This window comes from Camelus dromedarius, chromosome 18 (genome assembly GCF_036321535.1).
Source record: "Camelus dromedarius isolate mCamDro1 chromosome 18, mCamDro1.pat, whole genome shotgun sequence".
Taxonomy (NCBI): Eukaryota; Metazoa; Chordata; class Mammalia; order Artiodactyla; family Camelidae; genus Camelus; species Camelus dromedarius.
The window spans coordinates 1,466,735-1,488,635 of record NC_087453.1 but is presented as its reverse complement, the minus strand read 5'-3'; the positions used below and the strand labels follow the sequence as shown (position 1 = coordinate 1,488,635).

Here is a 21,901-nt window from a genome sequence, read left to right as displayed (position 1 = left end):
CTTAAAGTCGCCAAAGTGACGTTACCAAGTACGGAATTGGGAAGAAGCAGGCATAGTCTGTTCCCAAGTGGGTGCCAGCTAGACCCAGGCCGTAGGGTGAGGGTACCTCCCCCCACCCTCAGGAGGCCCCGAAACACGGGGGATGTGAGGTCAGCCGGCTCCGATCCCAGCCTCCCTGGTCAGTGGTGGGAAAACCTAACTGCTCCAGGAAGGCCCTAGAGAGGAAAAAACAAACAATAAATACAAAACGGGTGACTTGAAAATGTGACTTTTTTGGTGGCATTTTTTAATTGTAAAAATACATGAAATTTACTGTTTAGCTATTTTTAAGTGCATGGTTCAGTGGCATTAAGCACTTCATATTGTGCTGCAGCCACCACCACCATCACCTCCAGAACCTTCTCATGCTCCCAGGCTGAAACTTTGCCCCAGTAAACACTAACCCCCCAGCACTTCCCCTCCCCAGCCCCTGGCACCCACTCTGTCTCAGATTCTGACTATTCTCAGCACCTCATGTAAGTGGAATCATACAGTATTTGCCTTTTTGCGACTGGTCTGTTTCACTCAGCATAATGTCCTCACGGTTCATCCGTGTTGTAGCAGGTGTCAGAACCCCCTTCCTCTTTAAGGCTGAATAACATTCCGCTGTATGTCTAGACCACATTTTGCTCATCTATTTACCTGTCAATGGACACTGGGGTTGCTCCCCCCGTTTGGCTATTGTGAATAATGCTGCTGTGAAAATGGGTTTACAGATAACTCTTGGAGACCTTGCTTTTAGTTCTTTAGGGCACAGGCAGACCTCTGAGATATTGCGGGTTTGGTTCCAGACCACCGCAATAAAGTGAATATTGCAATAAAACCAATCACGTGAATTTTTGGTTTATAGTCTGTGAAGAGTACAGTGGCATTATGTCTAAAACAAAGTATACATATCTTATTAAAAATGAAAAGCAAATAAGTAATTACAGTAGTAACATAAAAGGTCACTGATCATCGATCACGGTAACAAACGTAATAATAAATAAAGGTTGAAATGTTGGGAGAATTGCCAAAGTGACACAGACATGAAGGGAGCAAATGCTGTTGGAAAAATGGCCCCAACAGACTTGCTTGCGATGCAGGGTCACCTCAAACTTTCAGTTTTTTTGGTTTTTTAAAAAATTTTTTAATGGGGTTGGAGAGAGGTAATTAGGTTTATTTATTTTTTTAGTGGAGGTGCTGGGGGTTGAACCCAGGACCTTGTGCATGCTAAGCCTGTGCTCTACCGCTGAGCTGCGCGAGGCCTCGGACCTGGAGCCGCACTGCGGTTATCTGCGCAGCACAGTAAAGCAGGGTCTGCCTGCGAGTCCCTGGAGCTGGAGGGTCTGGATCATGTGGTCATTCCGTTGTTAACATTTTGAGGAACTTCTGTACTGTTTTCCGAAGCACAGCTTTGACTCTTGGTTACACATGGTAGGAGAGTGTAGAAAGTCTGGGAAGTACGGGGGAAGTCACCCTGGAGGCTGTGCTGTGGTCACTCACCTGTGTTTCCCCGTGCGGCGTCTTGTGTTCACACGTGTGGGTCTTGGCTCCCGGACACGCGCTCAGACCAACCTGATGCCGGGGAGTCGGTTCCCTAAGGACTCTACCCGGGGCTGTCCCCCCGCCAGGCGGGCACCTCACACCCTGGCCCCGCCTGTGCCCGGAGCAGGTGCAGTGACCTGGCTGGATTAGAACGCTTGTGACGAGTGTAAGACGAGGGACCCGAGGAGCTCAAGCATCTCAAAGTCAAGTTGTTTACGAGCAGCTCGCGCCCCCCGCCGCTCTCACACACTGGCTGGCTGCGTGTTGGCTGTTCTCCGTGAACAGGTGGATTTTCCTCAGCTTTCTCCCGCACCGCGATGCAGGCAGCCATCTGCGTGGCGGTCAGTCTTGCCTTTAGTCACGACCAGAGGAAGCGCACCTGTAGCCCCCCATGAACACCTGGGCACCACTGACGCTGTCCTCCAGGGGACCTGCTGCCTTTCACCTCAGCTCTCACTGTTGGCAATGGCGTCAGCGAGCCGCCTCTGCACACCACGTGCCCATCACCTTGGAGGTTTCTCGAGAACGAGGCCCCGGGGCAGGACCCTAGGCGCACGGGCAGCTTCTCGGGCCCTTGACTGGCTGCTGCTTGTGCCAGTGGCGCACGTGTAGGAGGCTCGAGGGATCGGGCCGTGCCCACGAAAGGGGGCCCCTCACGGCAGGACATGGCGGAGGGCAGCTGCGGCCAGGGGCCACGGGGAGGTGGGTCCTGGGGAGGGGGCCCATGAGTCCAGGTCTTGTCGCCAGCAGTGCGGCTCCAGGTCTGAGGCCTCGTAACTGCAGGGCCCTGACCTGTCAGTGGGTGGCAGCTGCCCGTGAGGTTCCATTTCACCAGGCACCCCGAGCAGCCACACTTGAAGTGGATGAATGTTTGCTGGTTTCAGCCATTTTAAAAACAGTCACACGTGTGAAATTCAGAGTCTGCTGCGGCGGGCGTTTGAGCGCCTGGGTGTCAGTGCCGCGAGGAGAGGTCCCACCCAGGCAGCCCTCGGCCCCGTGGGGCTGGTCCCTGCAGCCCCTCCCCAGCCCTGCGCGCCCTGCGCCTCCGCGGCTCCGTTCCAGCAGGTCCTGAGAGCTAAGAGCGTCCCGCGGACAGTCGCCCGGGACAAGCCCTTCGGAGCCTGAAGCGCATGTTTCTGCACCTCGTTTTGGGTCACAAATTCTTGCCTTCTGTGATTGATGAGGAGTTTGCAAAGACATTCAGTAACTTCCTTTGAGGCAGGTGTGGCAGCCGGCACGGCCTCCTCCTGGAGCTGGAGGCGCTTAGCCCCACCCTCGTGTTCACGCCGGCTGCACGGGGCCACACACGTGTCCGCGGCACTGGCGCCCTCAGCACGCGGCGTGCTGGGTCGCGTCGGGGGCACAGACCGCCTGCGGCCGCTCGGCGGACAGGGCTGTGGGCGGGAGTGGTGAGGGGGACACTGAAGCCGACAGAAAGAACTTCCTAGGAACTGGATTCGTCCCCCAGCGGGATGAGGAAGCCGTGGGCACGGGTGGCCGGTCCTGGGGTTGTTCACGGGAGGCGGGCCCCGGAGTGAAAGGCACTAACGTGGAGGGCCAGCGGCTGGAAGGGGCCAGGGCATGGCCGACCCAGCCGGGCCGGACGAGGGGTTTGGGGCCACCCCGGAGCCCCCTGCAGGACCCTTGAAGTCCCGACAGCATTCCCCCCCACCCAGACGTCTGCAGCAGCAAAGGCTGGACAGAGCTGTTGTCCCGTGACATGTCCGGGGGCACAGCTGTGGTAGGTCGCCTGGGTCGTGCCGGGTGTGCAGCATCAGGTATCTGGGTGCCCCTTCTGAGTGAAAACAAAGTGCGCCGAGAGTGAGCGCTGACACTCCCTGCCGGGAGCGACTCTGGAGGGGTGCTGGGTCGGGACAGCAGCGGAGAGGGCGGGGGCCGTGAGGCTGGGGCTGGGCAGGCTGGAGGTGCCTGCCTTCCTCCCTGGACCCCTCCAAGGTGGACTTGGTGGTGGACTTGGTTTGTTTTCACATTTCTGAATCACGTGAGTGTATCTGCCTGTTTAGAAATCGAATTAAAAGTATTCAGTATTGATGGTCACTGAAAATCAGAGACTAGCCCTGTGGCCACTCAGATCCTTCCGGGGGCTGTGAGGGAAGCGCTATCCTGGGCTCTGTCCACCTCCAGGGCCCTAGCCTCCGCCGTCACCCAGCCTTCCCTGTGTCTGTGTCTGAATCTTAAACAGACACCAGTCAGTGGGTTGGTGGGTCACTGGGTGGGGGCCCCCCTTAACTAATTACATCTGCAAAGACCCTGTTTCCAGGAAAGACACATTCACGGGTTCCCAGGTCAGGACTCCGGTGTATCTTTTGGGGCTTGCTGGCCTTTGTCTTGATTGCATTAACTGCTTCATTTTGGCCGTGTGTTTGTCTCTCTGTAAGACAGTAAGAGAAAGTGTAACGAAACATCTGAACTGTCGTGGGAAGGAAGAGGCGCTGCACGGCGGACTCGGTCTCGGGGTCCCGGCGCTGCCCGCGCCTCCAGGACGACGGAGCCACTGCTGCTCTCCGGAAACGAGCTCGTGTCTCCTTCCCTCTGCAGGAAACTCCCAGTACAGCCAGCAGCAGGCGGGGTACCAGCAGGGCACGGCCCAGCAGCAGACGTACTCCCAGCAGCAGTACCCCAACCAGCAGGGCTACCCCGGGCAGCAGCAAGGCTACGGTGAGGGGTGCCGTCCCCTGCAGACCCGGGCCCCACAGAACTCAGCCCCGGGCTCCCGGGGTGCCACTGGGCTGGGGCAGCTCCGGCTTTCCTTGTCTCTCTTGACCTTGGCACATGTGAGGAAGGCTGGGTGGGCACTTCGAAGACCCCCTGAGGTGGGGTTTGCCTGGCCTTCTTCTCAGGGTGGTCTTGGGTTCTGGGTTTTGGAAAGACCACAGGGGTGGAGGGCCTTGGCATCACCTCGGTTGGCATGGCTTGTCTCTGCCGAGGCTGACCTCAGTCACTGGGTCGCGGGTGTCGCCGGGCCTGCCGACCGTGGGGCTGCACCTTCCCTTTCCCCCTCCAGACTCCGGGGTCACCGAGTCCAGCCCCACTTAAGGGGGCACTGTCTACACAGACTGTTTGGATTTCATCTTTGGGAAGATGGGTCTCTCCCTGTTCGCTTAGTTGTGAATCGTTTATTTCTGCTGGTAGGCGTTGGCGGTTACTGATCTTACACATTGGGTTACAATCCAACACTCCTTTATTCTGTTGTTCAGACTGTCCCAGCCCTGCTCTCAGGAGCTCATCCAGCTGACACCTGTGTCCCTGGGACGCACCCCAGGCTTTGAGTGCTTTCTTGTTTCTGGGGCCACAGCTTTCCCCCCAGTGTTGGAAGCAGCCACTTCCCCAAAGAGCCGTGGTTCCTGTTACTGGAGAACAGTCCAGGGGCAGGTGGACCTCATCTGAGCCCAGTCCCACTTGACATTCACCTGGCTCAGTGCATGTGTGGCCCGTCTGACAGCAGCGCCTGGAAGCGCCCGGCCCTCCGTCGGCCTTGGTTCACCAGGGAGGGCTCCCAGAGTGGGAAGGGGCCAGGGGAGCCCGTTGGACAGAAAAGTGGGCTAGGGGAGCTTAGTGAGCTCCAGGAGATGCCCGGTCCTGTGGAGGAGATGAGCAGGATGTAGGCTTAGTCTCCCCGGGGTCCGGCCGCCCCACAGAGCAACGTGCCACCAGGACCAGAGCCCTCTCTGGTCTCCCTAGGCGGGTGGACCTGAAGCAGTGCACCCTGGCCATTTGCCTGCAGGTCATGCCCTGACCCTCTCCCGAGAGGTGCTGGGCTGTGCCCCCCAGAGCCCAGAGTGTCTCTGACGTTTCTGTCTCCGGAGGGCAACGTCCTGACTCCCCACAGGGGGACGGCCTCACAAGCCCACCCCAGTAACAGCCGTCCTCCAGCCTGACCTAGACGAGCAGGTGTCAGTTCAGCGAGAGGGCGAGTTCAGTGGGTGCAAGGCGTCCCTCCGCCACCCCCGGAAACATCCTCGTTCAACTCAAACGCCGTCCTTCCCCAAACCGCACGTCCAGGCCGGTGGGTCTGCACCCTCCCCCGTGGAGTCACCTGGGAGGCTTTGGCAAGGTGGGGCATCAGCGTGGCCCCACGTGTGAGGCGGCGAACTGGGCTCACAGGTGATTCCGATTCACATGAGGCAGGAACGCTGGTGTCATCAGTTCTTCCCAGAGCCTCCCCCCAGTCTCCACTGAACTGTTCCGCCTGCTGTGTGCCTTCGCCATTTGCTGTGAATTCACCTCACGTTTGCAGTGACCACCAGGACAGGCGCCGGGATGCTAAGAGCGGCCCCCAGCCCCGTCCGGGTGGGGGTGGGGGTGGGGGTGGGGGGCCCGCCCTGGGCGGCCTGGGCGGGGCGCCGGCGGCCTCACGGCCTGTGTGTGTTCCAGGGCCCGCGCAGGGCGCCCCCTCGCAGTACTCCGGCTACCAGCAGGGGCAGGGCCAGCAGTACGGGAGCTACAGAGCGGCCCAGACCGGCCCGGCCGCCCAGCAGCAGCGGCCCTACGGCTACGAGCAGGCAAGCCTTCCGTGTGTTTCCAGAGCGCGGGCCCCTGTGTGCCAGGCGTGAGACGGTCTCCCCTGCGGTCGCGAGGGCCAGTGAGGCGGGCGAGTTGGCTCCCGGGGTCCCTGCTGGAACGTCCGTTCTCTGAGTCTGTGAGGTCTAGAAGTTGCGTCTCCGTGTGTGCCCGTCAGACGCTGCTGGCTGTTCACTTCCTAAACTCGCTGTCGGAGGCTCGTCCCTCAGGTGTTCCCGTGCGCCCGGCAGCGTCGAGTGTCTGCCGCAGGCTTGGGGGACCCCGGCCACCAGACAGAGTCAGAGCTTGTATCTGGTCCGACAGAGCGGACGCTCAGGGGGCCCGCGTTGGAGCAGCGGCGGTGGTTCTGGGAGGAGGACCCGGAGGGGCAAGGGGACAAGACACAGGTGGCAGGGCTGGCTTAGCCCAGGTCGGGGAGGCCCTCTCTGCTGAGGTGACAGTGAGTCGGGCCCTGGCGTTGCTGAGGGGACAGCGAGGGCGTCAGACCTGAGCAGAGCCTCTCCTGCTCCCAGAATGGCGAGGGTCTGCCCTTCACAGGTAACGAGAGGGCCAGGAACCGAGGGTAGGAGTGAGCCAGCCACGGGGAGGCTGTGCAGAGGTCCTGAGGCCACCAGGTTTGCCACACTGGAGATGGCGAGGAAGAGGCTCGGTGGCTACAGCTCGGGGCAGGAGAATTATCCTGGGCATATTCTTGGAGCCTCCTTTGAAGAGAGCCCTTGGCCAAAGCCCACTGGTGGCTTCTTGTGCTGGATCAGAGACACTAGTGACAGTTGACACGGCCAATGAAATGTCAAGGCTCCACATAGACTATGGGTGCTTTTCCCAGGGAACTGAGTAGGTAAGGTCCTGTACTTTATTTTCTGAACGCTTCTAGCTCTGCTCCCTAAAGAGAGAGAATGCAACAGTCATACCTAAAGAGTTTCCGACACCAAGTCAACAGGCCCAGGGAAGGGTCTTCGGGAAGCAAACGTCTTTGGCCTTCAAGAACGCAGCTCGGATGCTCCTTGTGGGCGTACAGGACATTGAGTCTTGGAGGCAGCGCCAAGGTTGTCTGCCACTGGGAGCCAGCAGCGGGCATCCTGTGCGTGGCAGGGTCAGGGTGCAGAAGCGATGTGAGGCACCTGGCCCACCCACCGCCCTGAGCTGCTGTGTGACGGCTTGAACGAACACCCCCCTCCCTGATCTAAACCAGTAGCTGCAGCTTGGACGGTGGCGTTCAGAAGGGCAGTTACCTGCCTGCCCCATGGAAACTGGCAGAGGCTGTTTGTCACTTGCCTTTTATGCCCCCTTCCATCTCCCACCTGGGTGCTGGCGGGGGCGGGGGGCCATCTTCCCTTCGGGTGCAGACTCTTCCGCAGGACTGTTGAGGTGTAATCGGTGTCTTGGTCTCTTGCAGGGCCAGTACGGAAATTACCAGCAGTAAGGGACAGCGTTCTTGTGGAGTCTCGCGATGGCATGTCCACCTGGGGATGGACAGGCTGGGGACAGTTCTAATGAACTGTGACCCATGGGTTGCACCTCCGTCCCACGCGGCGTCTGCATGTGAGACGTGCACACCTCCTGCTGGGCATGACGCTGAGTGTGCACCTCTGGTGCAAGACGTGCGCTGATGGTGTGACGTGTTTGGTGCTGTGTATAGTGGTGTGCGTCCGTACGACGGAGAGCTGGTCCCTTTTGTCCCCCGCCCCCGCCCCAGTGTTTCTAGCTAGCTTTAGGGGTCCTTTTGTCATCAGAGTGTTCTGTGCCCAGGCATGGGACACCTACAAGATGCCACAGTCCTCGTACTCACATACACAGACCTCAGGTCTGACTCTTCCTCACGCACTTGTGCTGTGTGTAAAGCTGTCCTTCACTGGTCACACTGCAGCTGGACACTTGCGCACGGCCCCTGGATGGCAGCCTCTTCCTGTGCCTCGATGGGGCAGGGGGACGGGGCAGGAGGCATCTTCTGTGCTTTGGGTCAGTTTCTGTTACACAATGGAAAGGATAAACGTGCTTCATCTGGGGAGGCTGTGAACCGTTGTTTCCAGAGCTCACCCGTCACCTGTCTCTCACCAATTCTGTGTACCCAAAAAGTTACATGTTTTTGTATTAAAAGGTAAAGAGGGATCAATGACTGTTTCCCAAGTAAATACGAACGTACGATCAGCTTAACCTAGGGAGAGTGGAATAGCTGAAGGGAGGAGAGGGTAGTTCTCTAAAATCACTTCGGCTTTGGATCTTGTTTATCTGACGGTCATTTCTGGGATTTTAATATTTAACATGCCCAATTCTAAATTTATAATTTAAAGTACTGATGTCAAATTTTCCAAACAGACGGCATGCTGTTTATTTTATACTATTTCTTCCAGGACCTACTTACTCAGATCATCGAGCAGGCGTTCCTTTTAGGGATATCCGAAATTCACACCTCACTTTTAAAAGGAACACCGCTGATTTTATTGTGTTCTTATATTCCTAGGACATTAAATCCCATTTAAATCCTGTGCAGACATTAAAGACAGCTCATGTGGAAAAGTCAGTTCGAAGGAAAAATTCTACATTTCACTAATAAGTCATGTGGACATTTTATCAACCTTCACTAGTTGATAATATCCATATTTACTGTGAATCATTTAAAAACATCTTTGGCTAAATGCTGACTTATTTCCAAGACAACCAGGAAAATACAAAAATATCAAGTTCTTGATCTGTCAGGTCTACTGAGGATGTTTTCAACTGTTAAGTTTTCTGTTTTAAGAGTTTAAAGTAGTTCTTTATCTGGATTTGAATGCTTTTTGCTGGGACGAACCCTGACAGTCCATGCTGGGAAATACGGACACAATGACTGTTGCCGTTTTACAGATAAAGAATCACGGCTCAGAAAAAAGACAGTCCCTGTCGGGTACAAGTCCTATTCTAGGACATTCTCCCTCTTCTGTGGAGACAGAATCACACCTACATTGGGATGGAAGTGTTAATTTTGTAGACATACGGGTTTTAGAAACCCTTAACACTGGTAAGGGCTTACAAATACATGTCTATATTAAATGACTGAAATGAGAATTCTTAACCACTGAACGACACAGACACTAGCAGTTTCATTTAGGGAGTCACTTCCCTTGATTTGGTTCTGTTCTTTCCTGAGAGTTTTCATAAAACTAATTTGCAAACCGAATCGGGGATTAAACTTTCCCTGTTGAAAATGTTAAACATTTCAGATAACTGTGAAAATAGTTAATTTTTGTTCCTTGCCAATGTGGAACATGCCTTTTATGTTTTTTCTTTGTAAGTGCTGTATTAATACTTTTTGAAGGAAAAGGACACTTAAAAAACTTATCCCAGAACTTCAATCTGAAATGTCTTACATTAAGAAATTTCTTGAATGTTGTGTATATATTTTAAAAAGCACTTTGTGAAATAGTTTGTACATTTATTTCTTAATTTATACATGATTTTGGGTGTTAATATATTTAATGATTAATAACAGAATGTTTATTTAATGTGTTGTCCATTTTTATGTAATATCGTGGGGAAAGGTGATGCCAGCAGTTCTTTTTCATTAATTGTATGATATCTTCTCTTCTGTAACATGAATGTTTGCAAAAGCTTAGGCTAAAATGAATTGTTTGTGCAGCGTGGTTGATGTTTTGCTTTTACACGACTACGTCCACGGTGGAGGCCAGTGAAGGTGGAAGGAAGACTTGGGAACCGATGCTAGTCTTCCTCCTCTTGCCCCGACGCCTAGCAGGTGGGGGTCTGAGAAATGACCGCTCTCGAAGTGAGGCGAGCTGAGGGCCCCCGCGGGTGGGCGCTAGACCCAGCCGCCCGAGACCAGGCAGTGGGGGGGCCGGGGGGGGGGGCGGAGGACAGGGGAGTACTCGGGACTGTTAGGGGAGTCCGGTCACTGGGGGGTGGGGTGCGTACAGGGGGACCCGGGCACTCCTCGGGGGTCAGGGGAGCCCGGGCACTCCTCGGGGGTCAGGGGAGCCCGGGCACTCCTCGGGGGTCAGGGGAGTCCGGGCACTCGGGGGACATAACCGCGCACGGCCGGGCTTCTCCCACGAGGCCTGACCGCGGGGCGACCCCGGGCTCGGATACAGGGAGGCCGGGCCTCCGCTTCCGTGTACCGAGCAGTCCAGGTCGTCTTATTCGTGAGCACACGCGCCCTGTGACAATCATCCCATGAGTTCGTTTCTTTTTTCGGTCGGAGTTTGGCGTCTAGGTTGTTTATGCTTTTGGTGTAATCGATTTATAAACTGGTTCTTCGAAAACCAGCCCGGGAAGTGAGTTTTCCTGGGGTGACGGGGGTGTGGCCGTCCTCGGGCCCGCCGCCCACAGGACCCTGGCCCTCTGGGTGCGGACGAGTACCAGAACCAGGAGCAGGACCATCACACCGGGTAGGGACAGGGCCCTCCGCACATGCGCGCTGGGGCGGGGCCGACCCCGGAAGTGGTCCAAGCGGAGGCCTGGCCCCGGAAGTGACGTGCCCTCCGAGGGTGAGTGCGGGCGCGCGGGCGGGGAACCGGGCGGCCGGGGACTTGGGGACGCGGGGGCGGGCGACGCGGCGCGGGGCTGAGCGCCCCCTGGGGACCGCGGCCCCGCTCGGGCTCTGCCTCGCCTGAGCGCACGGCCGGCCGGTTCCAGACTTCCCGGGACTGGGGTCCCGCTGGATGTTGCTTCATCGTGTCCTCTCCGTGGTGAAGCCGTCACCCGACAGGGGCGGCGTTTGCTGCGAGCGCCGCTCTCGGACGGGCCGGCTGCCTGCGCCTGCGTCCGGTCCGCGGTGGGCTTCGCGCGTGAGACGGCTCGGTGCCGGTCCGCTCGGTGCGCCGGTCTGCGGTGTGCGCCGGCGCGCAGGCGGGTGAGGCGCTCTCGGGGCCGCGTCCCCAGAGTGGGTCTTTGTGAAGGAGAGGACCCTTCCTGAGAGAAGGGGAAAGGAGGACGCTGTTTTAAATGCAGGTCATTTCTCAGGCAGATGTTTTAGCAGAGAAAATATGTCAGAAGTTAAGGCGCACAAGGTTGATTCTTTTAAATGATCCTGCCTTGGTTCCCTTGGGCGGTGGTCGCGTGAGCATCCCTCAGTGAGACGAGTCCTGTGAAGTGCAGGTGCAGCGCTGTGCCGGAGGACGCTGTGTGACTTGAGGAGCAAGTGGATATCCTCTGAGTCTCAGCCTCCGCCGCTTTAAAATGAACATTAACATGTAAGGGTCAGAAATCATGACGCCGTCCCCTTAGGATAATTTAAGGAGGGTTTGTAAAGGCGCTACATGTGTCAGAGGGAGGGTGCAGGGGAGCAGCAGAGTTGGTGTTTTATCCTGGAGCTGGTGATGGTGGAGTTGCTTCCAACCTCTCGACCCAGAGGGTAAAGGAGGGGCAGTCACCAGGACCCGGAGAGAGCATTACAGACTAGAGGTGTGACTTTCAGTCTGGGGATTTGAGAAGGGCAGGGGGTCAGCGTCCCGCCCTCCTGCTCCTCCTCCAGCCTCTGGCTGAGGGCGAGGTAGTGAGGGTAGCCTTGCTGGGTAGGCTCTTGAAACAGCAGGGTGGAAAGGGGTCCTAGAAAAGCAAGTGGAAAATCCCCAGCATGCAGGATTACCCTTCCTAGGGTTGTTGTAAGGAATACATTTTAAAATTGCTGTAGAAATAATTTAAAGGTGGCTCCTGGCAAATATAATGTGTAGAACACTTTATAGAACAGAGTGGAGCCCGTGCACGCACCAAGAGCCCCTCAGCATTTTTAAAGCTCTGTCCTGTGGCCGTGAGCTGCGTCCTGCCCTGGACCCTGGGCTTTCACCGCCCCCACCCTCTATGCTCCACTGAACTGGGACCGGGGAACAGATGCTCCTAGGAGGAGTTCTGAGTTCATTTTTCTGAGCTTCCACGGCACAGTAACAACCAGCGCTGTCCAGCAGAACTTTCTGGAATGGTGGAAACGTTCTCATCTGTGCTGTCCAATCTGGTACCCACTGGCCACATGTGGCTATGAGCACTGGAAATGTGGCTTGAGGGACTGAATGTTTATGTTTGAAGTTTTTAATTTAGGGGGGATGGGTATAGCTCAGTGCATGCCTAGCATGCAGGAGGTCCTGGGTTGAATCCCCAGTACTTCCATTAAAAGTTAAATCAATTTTTAAAAATTTTTAGTTAATTTAAACTTAGCGCATGTGGCTATTAGTTACTTTACTGGACAGCACAAGCATAGCGTTAGGAGGGAAAGAAAGACCTGAGAGCAGTGTGAGACGAAGCTGGACTTGTTCCCCTGGCAGGGGAGAGCCATGCATGTGCTCAGCAGGTTTTTTCAAACAAACTGAAGAGGCAAAAAGGAGGAAGTACTCCAAGATTCAGAGTGTCAGGATTCAGAGTTCAGGTCTCTGGTTGGCTTTCCAATTAACTGATCACCTCTTCCATTGGTCTCCTTCAGGTTTTGTGTCGAGAAGCCTGGTTTTCAGCACAGCTGGGACAGATTGCACTTCTTTTCCAGTTTCTTGACTTGAAACCTTACCTTATTGATTTTAGTTCTTTCTTCTCTACTGATAGAAGCATTCAGAGCCAAGTTTCCCTCTAAGCAGTGCATTAGCTGCTCCCCGTGAATTTGGGTAAGTTGTACTTTCATTGTCATTCAGTTTGAAATCTTTTTAAATTTCTGCTTGATTTCTTTTACTTACTGAATTGTTCAGAAGTGTTGTTTAATTTCCAGGTAGCTGGGGTTTTCCTAGATACATTGTACTTACTGACTTCCGTTCTGCTGCGGTTAGGGAATACACTCAGTATGTGTGATTCCTGTCCTTTTAAACTTACTGAAACGTCTTGTATGAGCCATGGTACGGTCCTAGTGAGTGCTCCCCGTGCACCTGCAGACAGTGTAGGTTCTGCAGTTGCTGGGTGTGCTGGCCTGTAAGCGTCAGCTAGATCAAGACTGTCGGTAAGCGCTGTTTGGATTTTCTAGTCTCGGACTGTTTTTGATTGCTTGTTGTGCATTTCAACTTCTTCCAGAGAGAGCAGTGTTAACAGTTTCCTACCATCACTATGGAATGATCTGTTTCTCTCTTTAATTCTATCAAGTTTTGCTTTCTATATTTTGAATCTCTTCCTAGGCTTATGCACATCTTTGCCTTTTCAGTTTCTGTTTGAAGCAGAACTTTCTGGAATGGTGGAAATGTTCTAATCTGTGCTGTCCAATCTGGTACCCACTGGCCACATGTGGCTATGAGCACTAGATGCCTTATTTTGCCAATTTGCCTTTTGTTAAGGAGCCATGGCATCTTTGAGGCTTTTCTCAGCAAGCCCCCGGGCCGTGTTGGAGGGTCTGGGATGCTGGACCTTGCGGCCCGCCTCCCCCCGGCTGTTCTCGCTCTGCTGTGTGGACTGCGCCAAGCACCAGGGATCCCCCGGAAAGAAACTGCTCTCTGAGAAAAAACTGGTGAGACCTCTGCCCTTGAAGGAGTTTGCCTGCAGTACCCTCGGAAGGCACAGGACGTGTGTGAGCTCTCATGGTCTTGTCTCAGTGAGGTTATTGAAGGGATGCACGGAGCGCCTTGAAAATGAGGAGATCAGGTGAAGGCCCGTGGGTGCCAAATGCTCTGTGACCTGAGAACTACAGCGGACCTGGGACGGGGCTCCAAGCACCAGAAGTGCCGAGCGGCTCTCCCTTCGCCAGGAGGGCACGCGGGTGCTTGTTCCCCAAGCCTGTGTCTGAGACCCTCCTGTATGTGAGTGGCCCTTAAGTTACGACACCCAGGGACATAGGCCTTTCGTTTTATAGTTCTCAAAGCCTTACACGTTTTTTGTTCTGTTTGCCAGAACCTTCTATTTAAGACGTGAATGATCTTTAATTGAATTTAAGGAACTGCGTGTTTGTGGCCCGCTTTGTCTCTGCCTGAGGGGGGCTCCGGATAAGCCTCTTGAGGACGACAGCACTTGCTGTGGGAAAGTCCTTGGCAGTCGGTGGGTGAGGCTCAGATCTCAAGTTTCCCCACATTTTGTCTCTTCCCGGAAAAAAATGGGTCTAAAGTTTTACCTTCCGTGCAGCGCTCATCAGTGGTGCCTTTTTCACATCCACTTGATTTCAATTATGTTCAGAATTAGACGCTGAGTTTCTGAAATAGTAATTCATGGTTTTTCCACGTGGTGGTGCTAGAGCATCTTAAGAAGTACTGTGTACTTCTAAAAAAATCTGCTTAAGGAGTAGTGGATGGAAATCCCGCCGCCCTGGGCCCCACCCCGTCTCCCTGTGCGTACCTGCCAGAAGCAGGTGGGGACACCGCGCCTGGGCGCTTCCCCGCAGCTGCGTCCTGGCACGCCAGGCAGCTGGACTTGTGAGTGAGTGTTTGTTGAACGCTCACCTGGTTAGTTCCAGACCTTTGGGTGGGTTGTGTCTCCCTTAGGGACCTAGAGACAAGCTTGCTCTCAGGTACGGGTCTGCGTTACCACATTTAACGAGCGAACACGTCCTGTTTAGTTCTTCCCAGCTGGGAGCCTGCTGATCCCGGGGACTCACCCTCACCCTCGTCGTCTCCTCCTGGGAGCAGAGCTCTCCGTTAGTAAAGACCTGTTAGTTCACAGATGTGTTTCTCTTTGAAAAAAGCTGGGAAGACACTTTACTTAAGGAGTATTTCCTCAACCGGGTTTTATTTAGGTTGGTGTCAAGTTCGTCACTGGGGTGCGTCTTCCGTGCTGCCGACGTTTCACGTCTGCATGTTTGATTTAGATTTGTCCACAAATAGCTGTGACTTGTGGGGACTCTTTCTTGTATTTGCGTTTTAGGAGACAGTAGCGATATTAATACCATTAGCTTCTAATTAAAGCCTGTCACAGGTAAAAAAGGGACATTTCAAATGGCTGCTTGGTTCTCGAAAGGACTACAGGGCTGATCAGACCAGCGTGCCTTATACTCTCTGCAGAAAAGGCACTTTGTGGACCACCGCCGCGTGCTTGTCTGTGGGGGGCGCGGAGGCGACGGGGTGACCTGCTTCCACAGCGAACCCCGGAAGGAGTTTGGAGGCCCCGACGGTGGCGACGGAGGCAGCGGCGGCGCCGTCATCCTGAGAGGCAGGTGCCTGGGGTGGCGCGGGGAGGTGGCTGTGTCTGCACGTCTCGGGGGATGTTCTCACCTTCTCATCCCAACAGGAATTTGAATTCAAAAGTTGATGTGGACGCATCCTTGTATTAAATTCTGTGGACGTTCACAACTAAATAATCCACTGGAAACCAGTGTAGATGGTTTGCTTGTTTTTAATTTCAGGAGCATGAGGTAATTTACTGCTGGGGATCCACCATTCTGGTTCCGTTTGTCAGAGGCTTCAGCTGGCTCCCAGCTCAGTGAGGGCAGAGGGCATGACGGCCTCCGGCGTCAGCAAACCAGTAAACCAGTACACCAAGTAGCCACTCCCAACATGATAAAGTACAGCTAGTTTCAGATTGGTAATGACATCATGGGTAATTTAGAATTTTTTGGAAATTGTAGTATTTTTTTAAAGTAAGAATTTCACTTTTTAAAAAGATCACACTACACCACGTTCCCATGTGCGTTCTGAACGTTCTTGGACTGAACGAGAGAAACTAACCACAGGGGATGGTTCTGCTGTGAGCACAGAGGAAGGTGATGCTCCTTGCTCTGACTTCTAGCTGACCGACAGGTGAAGTCGCTGTCATCGGTCCTGTCGCGGTACCAGGGACTCGACGGGGAGGATGGTGGCAGGAAGAACTGCTTTGGGCGAAGCGGCAGGCCCCTGCACATCCGGGTAGGTGGCTGCAGAGCCCACTGTCCCGTTCCGGCTCCCGGGTCCCGCCATGTGGTCGGGGTGGCCCTCCCTTGGCTTGAAATACACCTGACCTCCCCAAAGCAACCCCGGACAGGACTTTGTGCTGATTTCATACCACATGCGTGTGTGACCAGCTCACAAAATCATCAGACAATTGTGTTTCACAAAGGGGACCCACGAGCACCCCCTGCCCCGACCCTGTTGGGGCTCCTCCCTGTGAATGGATAGCTTGTGCCTCCCTCAGCGTTTCCCTCGTTTTCCAGATGCTTCTCTTCATCCTGATGTTCCAGAAGCATGGTTTGGAAAAGCAGTGTATGTGGTGTACGTGGTGTGCCTGGAGTGCCTGGGTGTAGGCAGCCCTGCAGGGTCCCTTTAGGGCCAGGACCTTCTCCTGGGACTTTGTGCCTCTGTGAAGGGGCGCTCAGTCCTGCCCCTTCTCCTCCTGGTTTCCTGATAAGCACTTTGTTATTTTTTAGGTCCCCGTGGGCACACTGGTGAAGGAGGGGAGTGAAGTCCTGGCTGACCTCTCGCACCCGGGCGATGAATACATCGCAGCTCTGGGCGGGACAGGAGGGAAGGGCAACCGCTTCTTCCTGGCCAACGACAACCGCGCACCCACGACTTGTACCCCCGGGCAGCCCGGCCAGGAGCGCGTCCTCTTCCTGGAGCTCAAGACAGTGGCCCATGCTGGGATGGTGGGTGTCACCTGAAGCCCCGGGCGGGAGGCGTTGGCACCTTCCACATGCTGAGTGGGAGGACGCCTGCTGTCCCAGGTGCGGGTCACGCCACCAGCCTGGAAGAGAGCGAGGGCTGGTTAGCGGGCTTCCTCCACCAGCACGCCTCCTCCCATTGTCCTCTGTCCTGAGGTCCCGGCCTTGGTCAGTTGCAGACTCTGCAGTGACAGAGCGTCCTTACTCTCTCCCAGGTTGGGTTCCCCAACGCAGGGAAGTCCTCACTTCTCCAGGCCATTTCCAATGCGAAGCCCGCAGTGGCTTCCTACCCGTTCACGACCCTAAACCCCCACGTCGGGGTCGTTCACTACGAGGACCACCAGCAGATCGCAGGTAGGGCCACCGGGCTCTCTCGGAGGCGGGGCTGGGGTGCCATTCAGAGCGATGCTTGTGTAACCGCGCGTAGCATTTTCTTCATTTGAAACTTGTGGTTCTCCATCAAAATCAGGTTTCAGATTTGCTTCCCACCCCTCCCCCAGGCATCTGTTAGTTCAGGAATTTGAGTTTAAATTTCAAACCTGAGGAAATCATCCCTTTCCACCGCCTCTGTTACCCTCTCTCATCTGCGAGCAGCTCAGCAGCGTCCGTCAGGCGGACAGTGTGTGATGGAGAAAGTTCCCCCTGTGCCATTCGGAGAGAAGAAAGCTTTTTCCAGAAGACAATGTACCCATTAAAAATAGCAGCCCTGCTGGCAGTGTGTTTTGTGTAGCACTTTATATTTGCAAAGGACTCTGATAATTTTAATCAGTAATCAAATTATTAATAGGTTGCAGGAAGCTGTTTTTTCCATTTTTGAGTCATTTTGAAGCCAGAAAGACTGGAATGTGTTAAATAGTTCTTATTAGATTGATCTGTCATCAGGCTTGCCACCCAAATATTTCAAAGCAAGACGGGAAGCCAAACCGCCTCGGATGGCAGTTGGCCGGATGAGCCAATGAGGTGGTGAGTTGGAAGAGCAGCCGCAAGGCATTCCTTAGGGGGCAGTCCTAGACCCCCGAGGCCCCGGGTGTCCCTCCTGAGCCCTCCCTCTGTCTCCTCGCAGTGGCCGACATCCCCGGCCTCATCCGTGGTGCACACCAGAACAGGGGCCTGGGCTTCGCCTTCCTCCGGCATATCGAGCGCTGCCCCTTCCTCCTGTTTGTGGTGGACCTCTCGGTGCCGGAGCCCTGGACGCAGGTGTACGACCTCAAGCAGGAGTTGGAGAAGTACGCAGAAGGCCTGTCCCGCAGGCCTCATGCCATTGTGGCAAATAAGATCGACCTCCCTCAGGCCAGGGCCAGGCTGCCCCAGCTGCGGGCCCGCCTGGGCCAGGGGGCCATCGCTCTGTCTGCGGCCACCGGGGAGAACCTGGAGGAGCTGCTGCTGCGTCTGAAGGAGCTGCACGACGGCCATGTGGCCGTGGGGCTGGAGCTCGGCCACCAGCCGCTCCGCTGGTAGCGCTAGGGGGTTGCTGGGGCCTTCGCCCACCCAGGCCACCGACTGGGAACGCACAGCACTGGGTGGAGATGAGAAAGGTGCTTCAAAGACTCGGAGGTGTTGGTGCATCCGCCTTCCCGCCAGCCTGGGGCTCCCCCCACCACCGCGCCCCTGCCCTGGGCCCCCGCTAATTGGCAGGGACCACACAGCTGGCTGGTGTTGCCGAAGCTGCCGAGTGCACAGAAGACAGCCCAGCGGACAAAGCCGCATTCCCAACATTGGCCCGGGCGGTGGCAGCTATCACAGAGGTTGACACACCCCGCGGAGCGCATTTCGCCCTGATGCTCGTCTGCTGCATGAGGCTGGAGGACAGGGAGTGTTTACTGGCGCTGAGCGCTGAAGGTGCGGGAGCGCCGTCTGAAGGCAGCGACAGGGCCACCCCCACCCCCACGTTGTCCCCACGGCGCTGCACTCCGCGCAAGCCAGGCTTCACGACTGAATGCTCCCAATATCCGACCCAGGGACACTGACCTGCTCAGTAGGAGCGAGCGGGTTATTAGCTGCGGGCAGGGAGTCGAGCTCCGTCTCCCGTGGTGGCTGGAGTGGCGAGAAAGCACAGGCGCCATCTCCCAGAGATGCTGTGGGGCTGGATTTGTGCTCCACTGTCCTTGTGACCTGAAGAGAATGCTGGCCCTGGCCCCACTGACCGCTCCGGTGGTTCAGAGAACCCCTGGGTCTTCCAGGTCAGATTTACCTCACGGCCAGAGTGACGGCAACTGCGAGGCTGCCGCGTGGCTCCAGGCCTTGACGGGGCCGCCGCTGTGTCCTCGTGTCCCCGTGTCCCCTGACTGCACAGCAGCTGCCGGCCTGCAGGTCCAGTAAAATAGTCCAGGACTTCTGTTTCCCCCAAATAAAGTCTGCTGCCTCTGATGTGTCCCTGAGGGCCTGAGGGAGAGGTGGAGGGGACAGAGGGCTGTCAGCACAAGGGGCCCCGGGCCTCTGGGGCCTCAGAGCCCCGCGGCAGCAGGGCTGCTGGGCACGCTCAGGCCACGTCTTTTCTGCACATAGGGGCTGGGCATGCCTCCAGTAATACGCCAGCGCCCGAGCTTTCAGGAACAATTCAGTTTTGATCTGACATCAAATCTGCAGCCAGAACAGGAGTTCTTTACCCAGAGCCTTATTTTCATGTCTTGTAGTTTCAGAGGCCCTTGTGTTCTGGGAACCAGAGACGGGCTTTGCATCTATTTGCTCTCTGTCTCAGGCCATCACAAAGGATTTCATGGAGTAAAGCCAGGTCTGAGTAGCGTTAATTATCCATGGCCTTTCATCTTGGTTGCTGGGCCCCCACCACACTCATCTTCAGAGGGGGAGACACTCAGGACGCCTCCCTGTGGCTGACCCGTCACGGGGCACTCGTGGGACGGCAGGAGAGCCCCAGAGAGCAGTGTCTCTGTCCTGTTCTTGGCTGTGCCCGCAGCAGCCTCAGGACCTCACGCAGAGAAGGTGCTGATAAACAACTGTGGGATGAATGGTGAGTGGTGGCTGACTTCAGGTGCGTTTAGGTGCCTTTCAGTTTGGAGCCATGTCTGAAAGGCAGGGGGTGGGAGCTGGAACGCACACCAAGGGAAGCCCTGTCCTGCCTCCCTTGGGCCCCTGCGCGCCAGGCCCGCCTCTGACAGCCATTTACACGAGAGGCGGGCTGCTCTGAAGTCTGATCAGCTCTTGCTTCGTGGACGTGGACCCGCCGGGGGCACCGCCTGTCAACTCCTCGCCCTGGGACAGGGGCTTTGCCACATCACCCTCCCTGTGTTCTCCCCAGGTGCGCACCGGGCGGCGTGGCGTGGGCTGTGGGCTGGGGCTGGGCCGCCTCGTCTGGCCTCCTTCTTCTGGAGCCAGCGTGGCCCCGGGCCTCCGTGGCTCACTTCCTCTCACCCAGCAGTGCTTCTGTCCCAGCTGCACTCCTCCCTGTGGTCCCACGTCCCTGCTGCCCCAGCGCCAGCTGTCCCCTGATTTCCTCTCTGGTGTCCTCCGGCCTCCCGCAGCGGGCACAGGCTGCCCCGCCTCCCTCGTTTCCTCGCCCTCTCGCTTTTCTCCTGTTGATGGAGTCGCCGTCCTCTCAGCGTCTGCCTTAGGCCATCCTTGGCTACTTGCGGCCTCTCTGAAAGCAGTTCTGAGAGTCGGGGTCCTAAGTGCAGAATTTCCTAAATTCCCCAGTTTTTGGCTCCCCTGAGGCCTGGATCCCCATTTCCAGGGCTCCTGTGTCCACTTGCTCTAGGTACCAACCTCCAGGCTTCTGAGGGGCCTTTGGGTGCTGCCCCTGCCCTACCCCTACCCCGCTCTGGAAATCTCTCTTCCCGCCCTCTGTCTCTGCAGAGGGGCACCCCTTCCTCATCGTGGTCCTGGCCAGTAGGATGCAGGGAAGGGGCTGCGCAGCCCGCAAAAGCCCCCAGCCTCACAGCTTCCCTCTGCCCTCTTGGTCCCTACTGGCCCGCAGCCTGTGTCCAAGCCTGGGCTGGCCTGCTGGCGGGTGACAGGCCCCATGAAGGGAAGACAAGCGTCTATACTGCCCACCACAGGATCTGAGCCGCGCAGTGGTGTGGGGCATCTCAGGCTGATTCGCATGGTTACATAGCTTAGGTGCAAAATGAGCCCTAGGGTGGGGCTTCCCCATCCCTCTGAGGGTGGCCTGGTCAGGGGCCTGGGGCCTCCAGCTCAGCACATCTGGGATTGATGGCCTCGCTCCTGGGTGAGCAGCTCCTGCAGAGTTGGGCCCAGGAGCCACCCCGAGGCCCTGCAGCCCTGGCACAGAGCTGCTGCTCCCTGGGACACATGTCGTCATCCCAGGCCTGGCCCCTTCCTGGGACGGGGCCATGGTGCTGGGGGCGGGAGGCGGTAGTGCATCTGCTCTGAATTAAGTTTAATCAAACCTGTCCATCTGCTCCAGTTGCTGTAACAAAGTCCCACAAACTGGGGGGCTTAAAACAGCAGAATTTTGTTGTGTCCCAGTGCTGGAGGCCAGAAGTCCAAAGTCAAGTTGTTGGGGCGGGGAGGGTGTAGCTCTGTGGTAGAGCGCATGCTTAGCATAGACAAGGTTCTGAGCTCAATCCCCAGCACCTCCGTTAAGGGAAAAAAAATCCAGGTGTCCCAGGACTGTGCTCCCTTGGGGGGGGGGGTGGTCAGAGGAGGGTCCTTCCTGCCTCTGCAGCTCCTGGTGGCCTGGGGGGCCCTGGGCTTGTGGCTGCATCACTCCCGTGTCTGCCTCTGTCTCCACGTGGCTTCTCCCTGTGTCTCTGTCCCTGCTTCTTGTAAGGACACCAGTCATTGGGTTTGGGGCCCAGGGGGCCTCCCTTTGAGATCCTTAACGGATTCCGTCTGTAAAGACCCTGTTTCCTAGTAAGTTCACCTGCCAAGGTTCCAGTAGATGTGAGTTTGGGGAGTGCTCCTTGACCCCATCTGTACCCTATGCAATGCTGGCTTTGCGTAAGCTCTATAACGTGCCCGGGCCCCTTCGACTCCCTGCGCGTCAGCCTGCGTGCACAACCCCTGTATGTCACAGATGCCTCCTGCAGCCCGTCCGGGCACCCTCTCCTTCCGGGCTAAGCGCCGGCCCTCGCCCAGCCTGCCCTGGCCTGCCCGCTCCTGCTGCCCGCCCCCCATCAGCCCGCTCTCTGCTCCAGCTGTTTCCTGGCCACACTGAGGACACTGGAGGACACCAGCTTTCTGTGCTGCCGACCCCTGTGATGCAATTGCCCTTCCTCAGACGCCACATCAAATGCCTCCCGGCTGGGGGGCCTCCCTGACCACCTGATCAAGGACGGCCATGCCAGCCCCTCTCGGTGCATGTGGCTCTTCCAACGGATGGCTCGCTGGTCTGGGCTGTATCCCAGGGCCGGAAGGGGCAGA

The 21,901-nt window shown here is 56.3% G+C and overlaps 2 protein-coding genes across 6 annotated transcripts in view; both read left to right on the top strand.

Moving 5' to 3' along the window:
• The window catches only part of SS18L1 (SS18L1 subunit of BAF chromatin remodeling complex), a 28,545-nt gene extending 18,719 nt beyond the window's left edge, over window positions 1–9,826 (top strand). The window contains exons 9-11 of the mRNA XM_064496945.1: window positions 4,126–4,245; window positions 5,962–6,089; window positions 7,505–9,826. Coding sequence (XP_064353015.1) covers window positions 4,126–4,245; window positions 5,962–6,089; window positions 7,505–7,531 — 275 coding nt within the window. The 3' untranslated portion in view covers window positions 7,532–9,826. The remainder of the gene's footprint in view (window positions 1–4,125; window positions 4,246–5,961; window positions 6,090–7,504) is intronic.
• Window positions 9,827–10,557: 731 nt separating this feature from the next.
• Window positions 10,558–18,928, top strand: MTG2 (mitochondrial ribosome associated GTPase 2). 5 transcript variants are annotated; one of them, XM_031433518.2, is made up of 8 exons: window positions 10,558–10,586; window positions 12,512–12,686; window positions 13,341–13,510; window positions 14,991–15,138; window positions 15,715–15,830; window positions 16,328–16,546; window positions 16,777–16,915; window positions 17,625–18,928. In XM_031433518.2, the coding sequence occupies exons 3-8, from the start codon at window positions 13,346–13,348 to the stop codon at window positions 18,017–18,019; spliced, it is 1,182 nt and encodes a 393-aa protein (XP_031289378.2). In that variant the 5' UTR covers window positions 10,558–10,586; window positions 12,512–12,686; window positions 13,341–13,345; the 3' UTR covers window positions 18,020–18,928. The 5 variants fall into 5 exon arrangements, with proteins under 5 accessions (XP_031289378.2, XP_064353013.1, XP_064353011.1 ...); XM_064496943.1 differs by lacking the exon at window positions 10,558–10,586 and adding an exon at window positions 10,614–11,291 and having other exon boundaries at window positions 13,344–13,510; XM_064496941.1 differs by lacking the exon at window positions 10,558–10,586 and adding an exon at window positions 10,615–10,951.
• The last annotated feature ends 2,973 nt before the right edge of the window (window positions 18,929–21,901 follow it).

Coding starts and splice junctions, on each gene's coding strand:
- MTG2 (XM_031433518.2), top strand. CDS start 13,346: ATGGCATCTTTGAGGCTTTTCTCAGCAAGCCCCCGGGCCGTGTTGGAG. Junction 13,511..14,990: donor TGCTCTCTGAGAAAAAACTG/GTGAGACCTCTG, acceptor TACTCTCTGCAG/AAAAGGCACTTTGTGGACCA. Junction 15,139..15,714: donor CGGCGCCGTCATCCTGAGAG/GCAGGTGCCTGG, acceptor TCTGACTTCTAG/CTGACCGACAGGTGAAGTCG.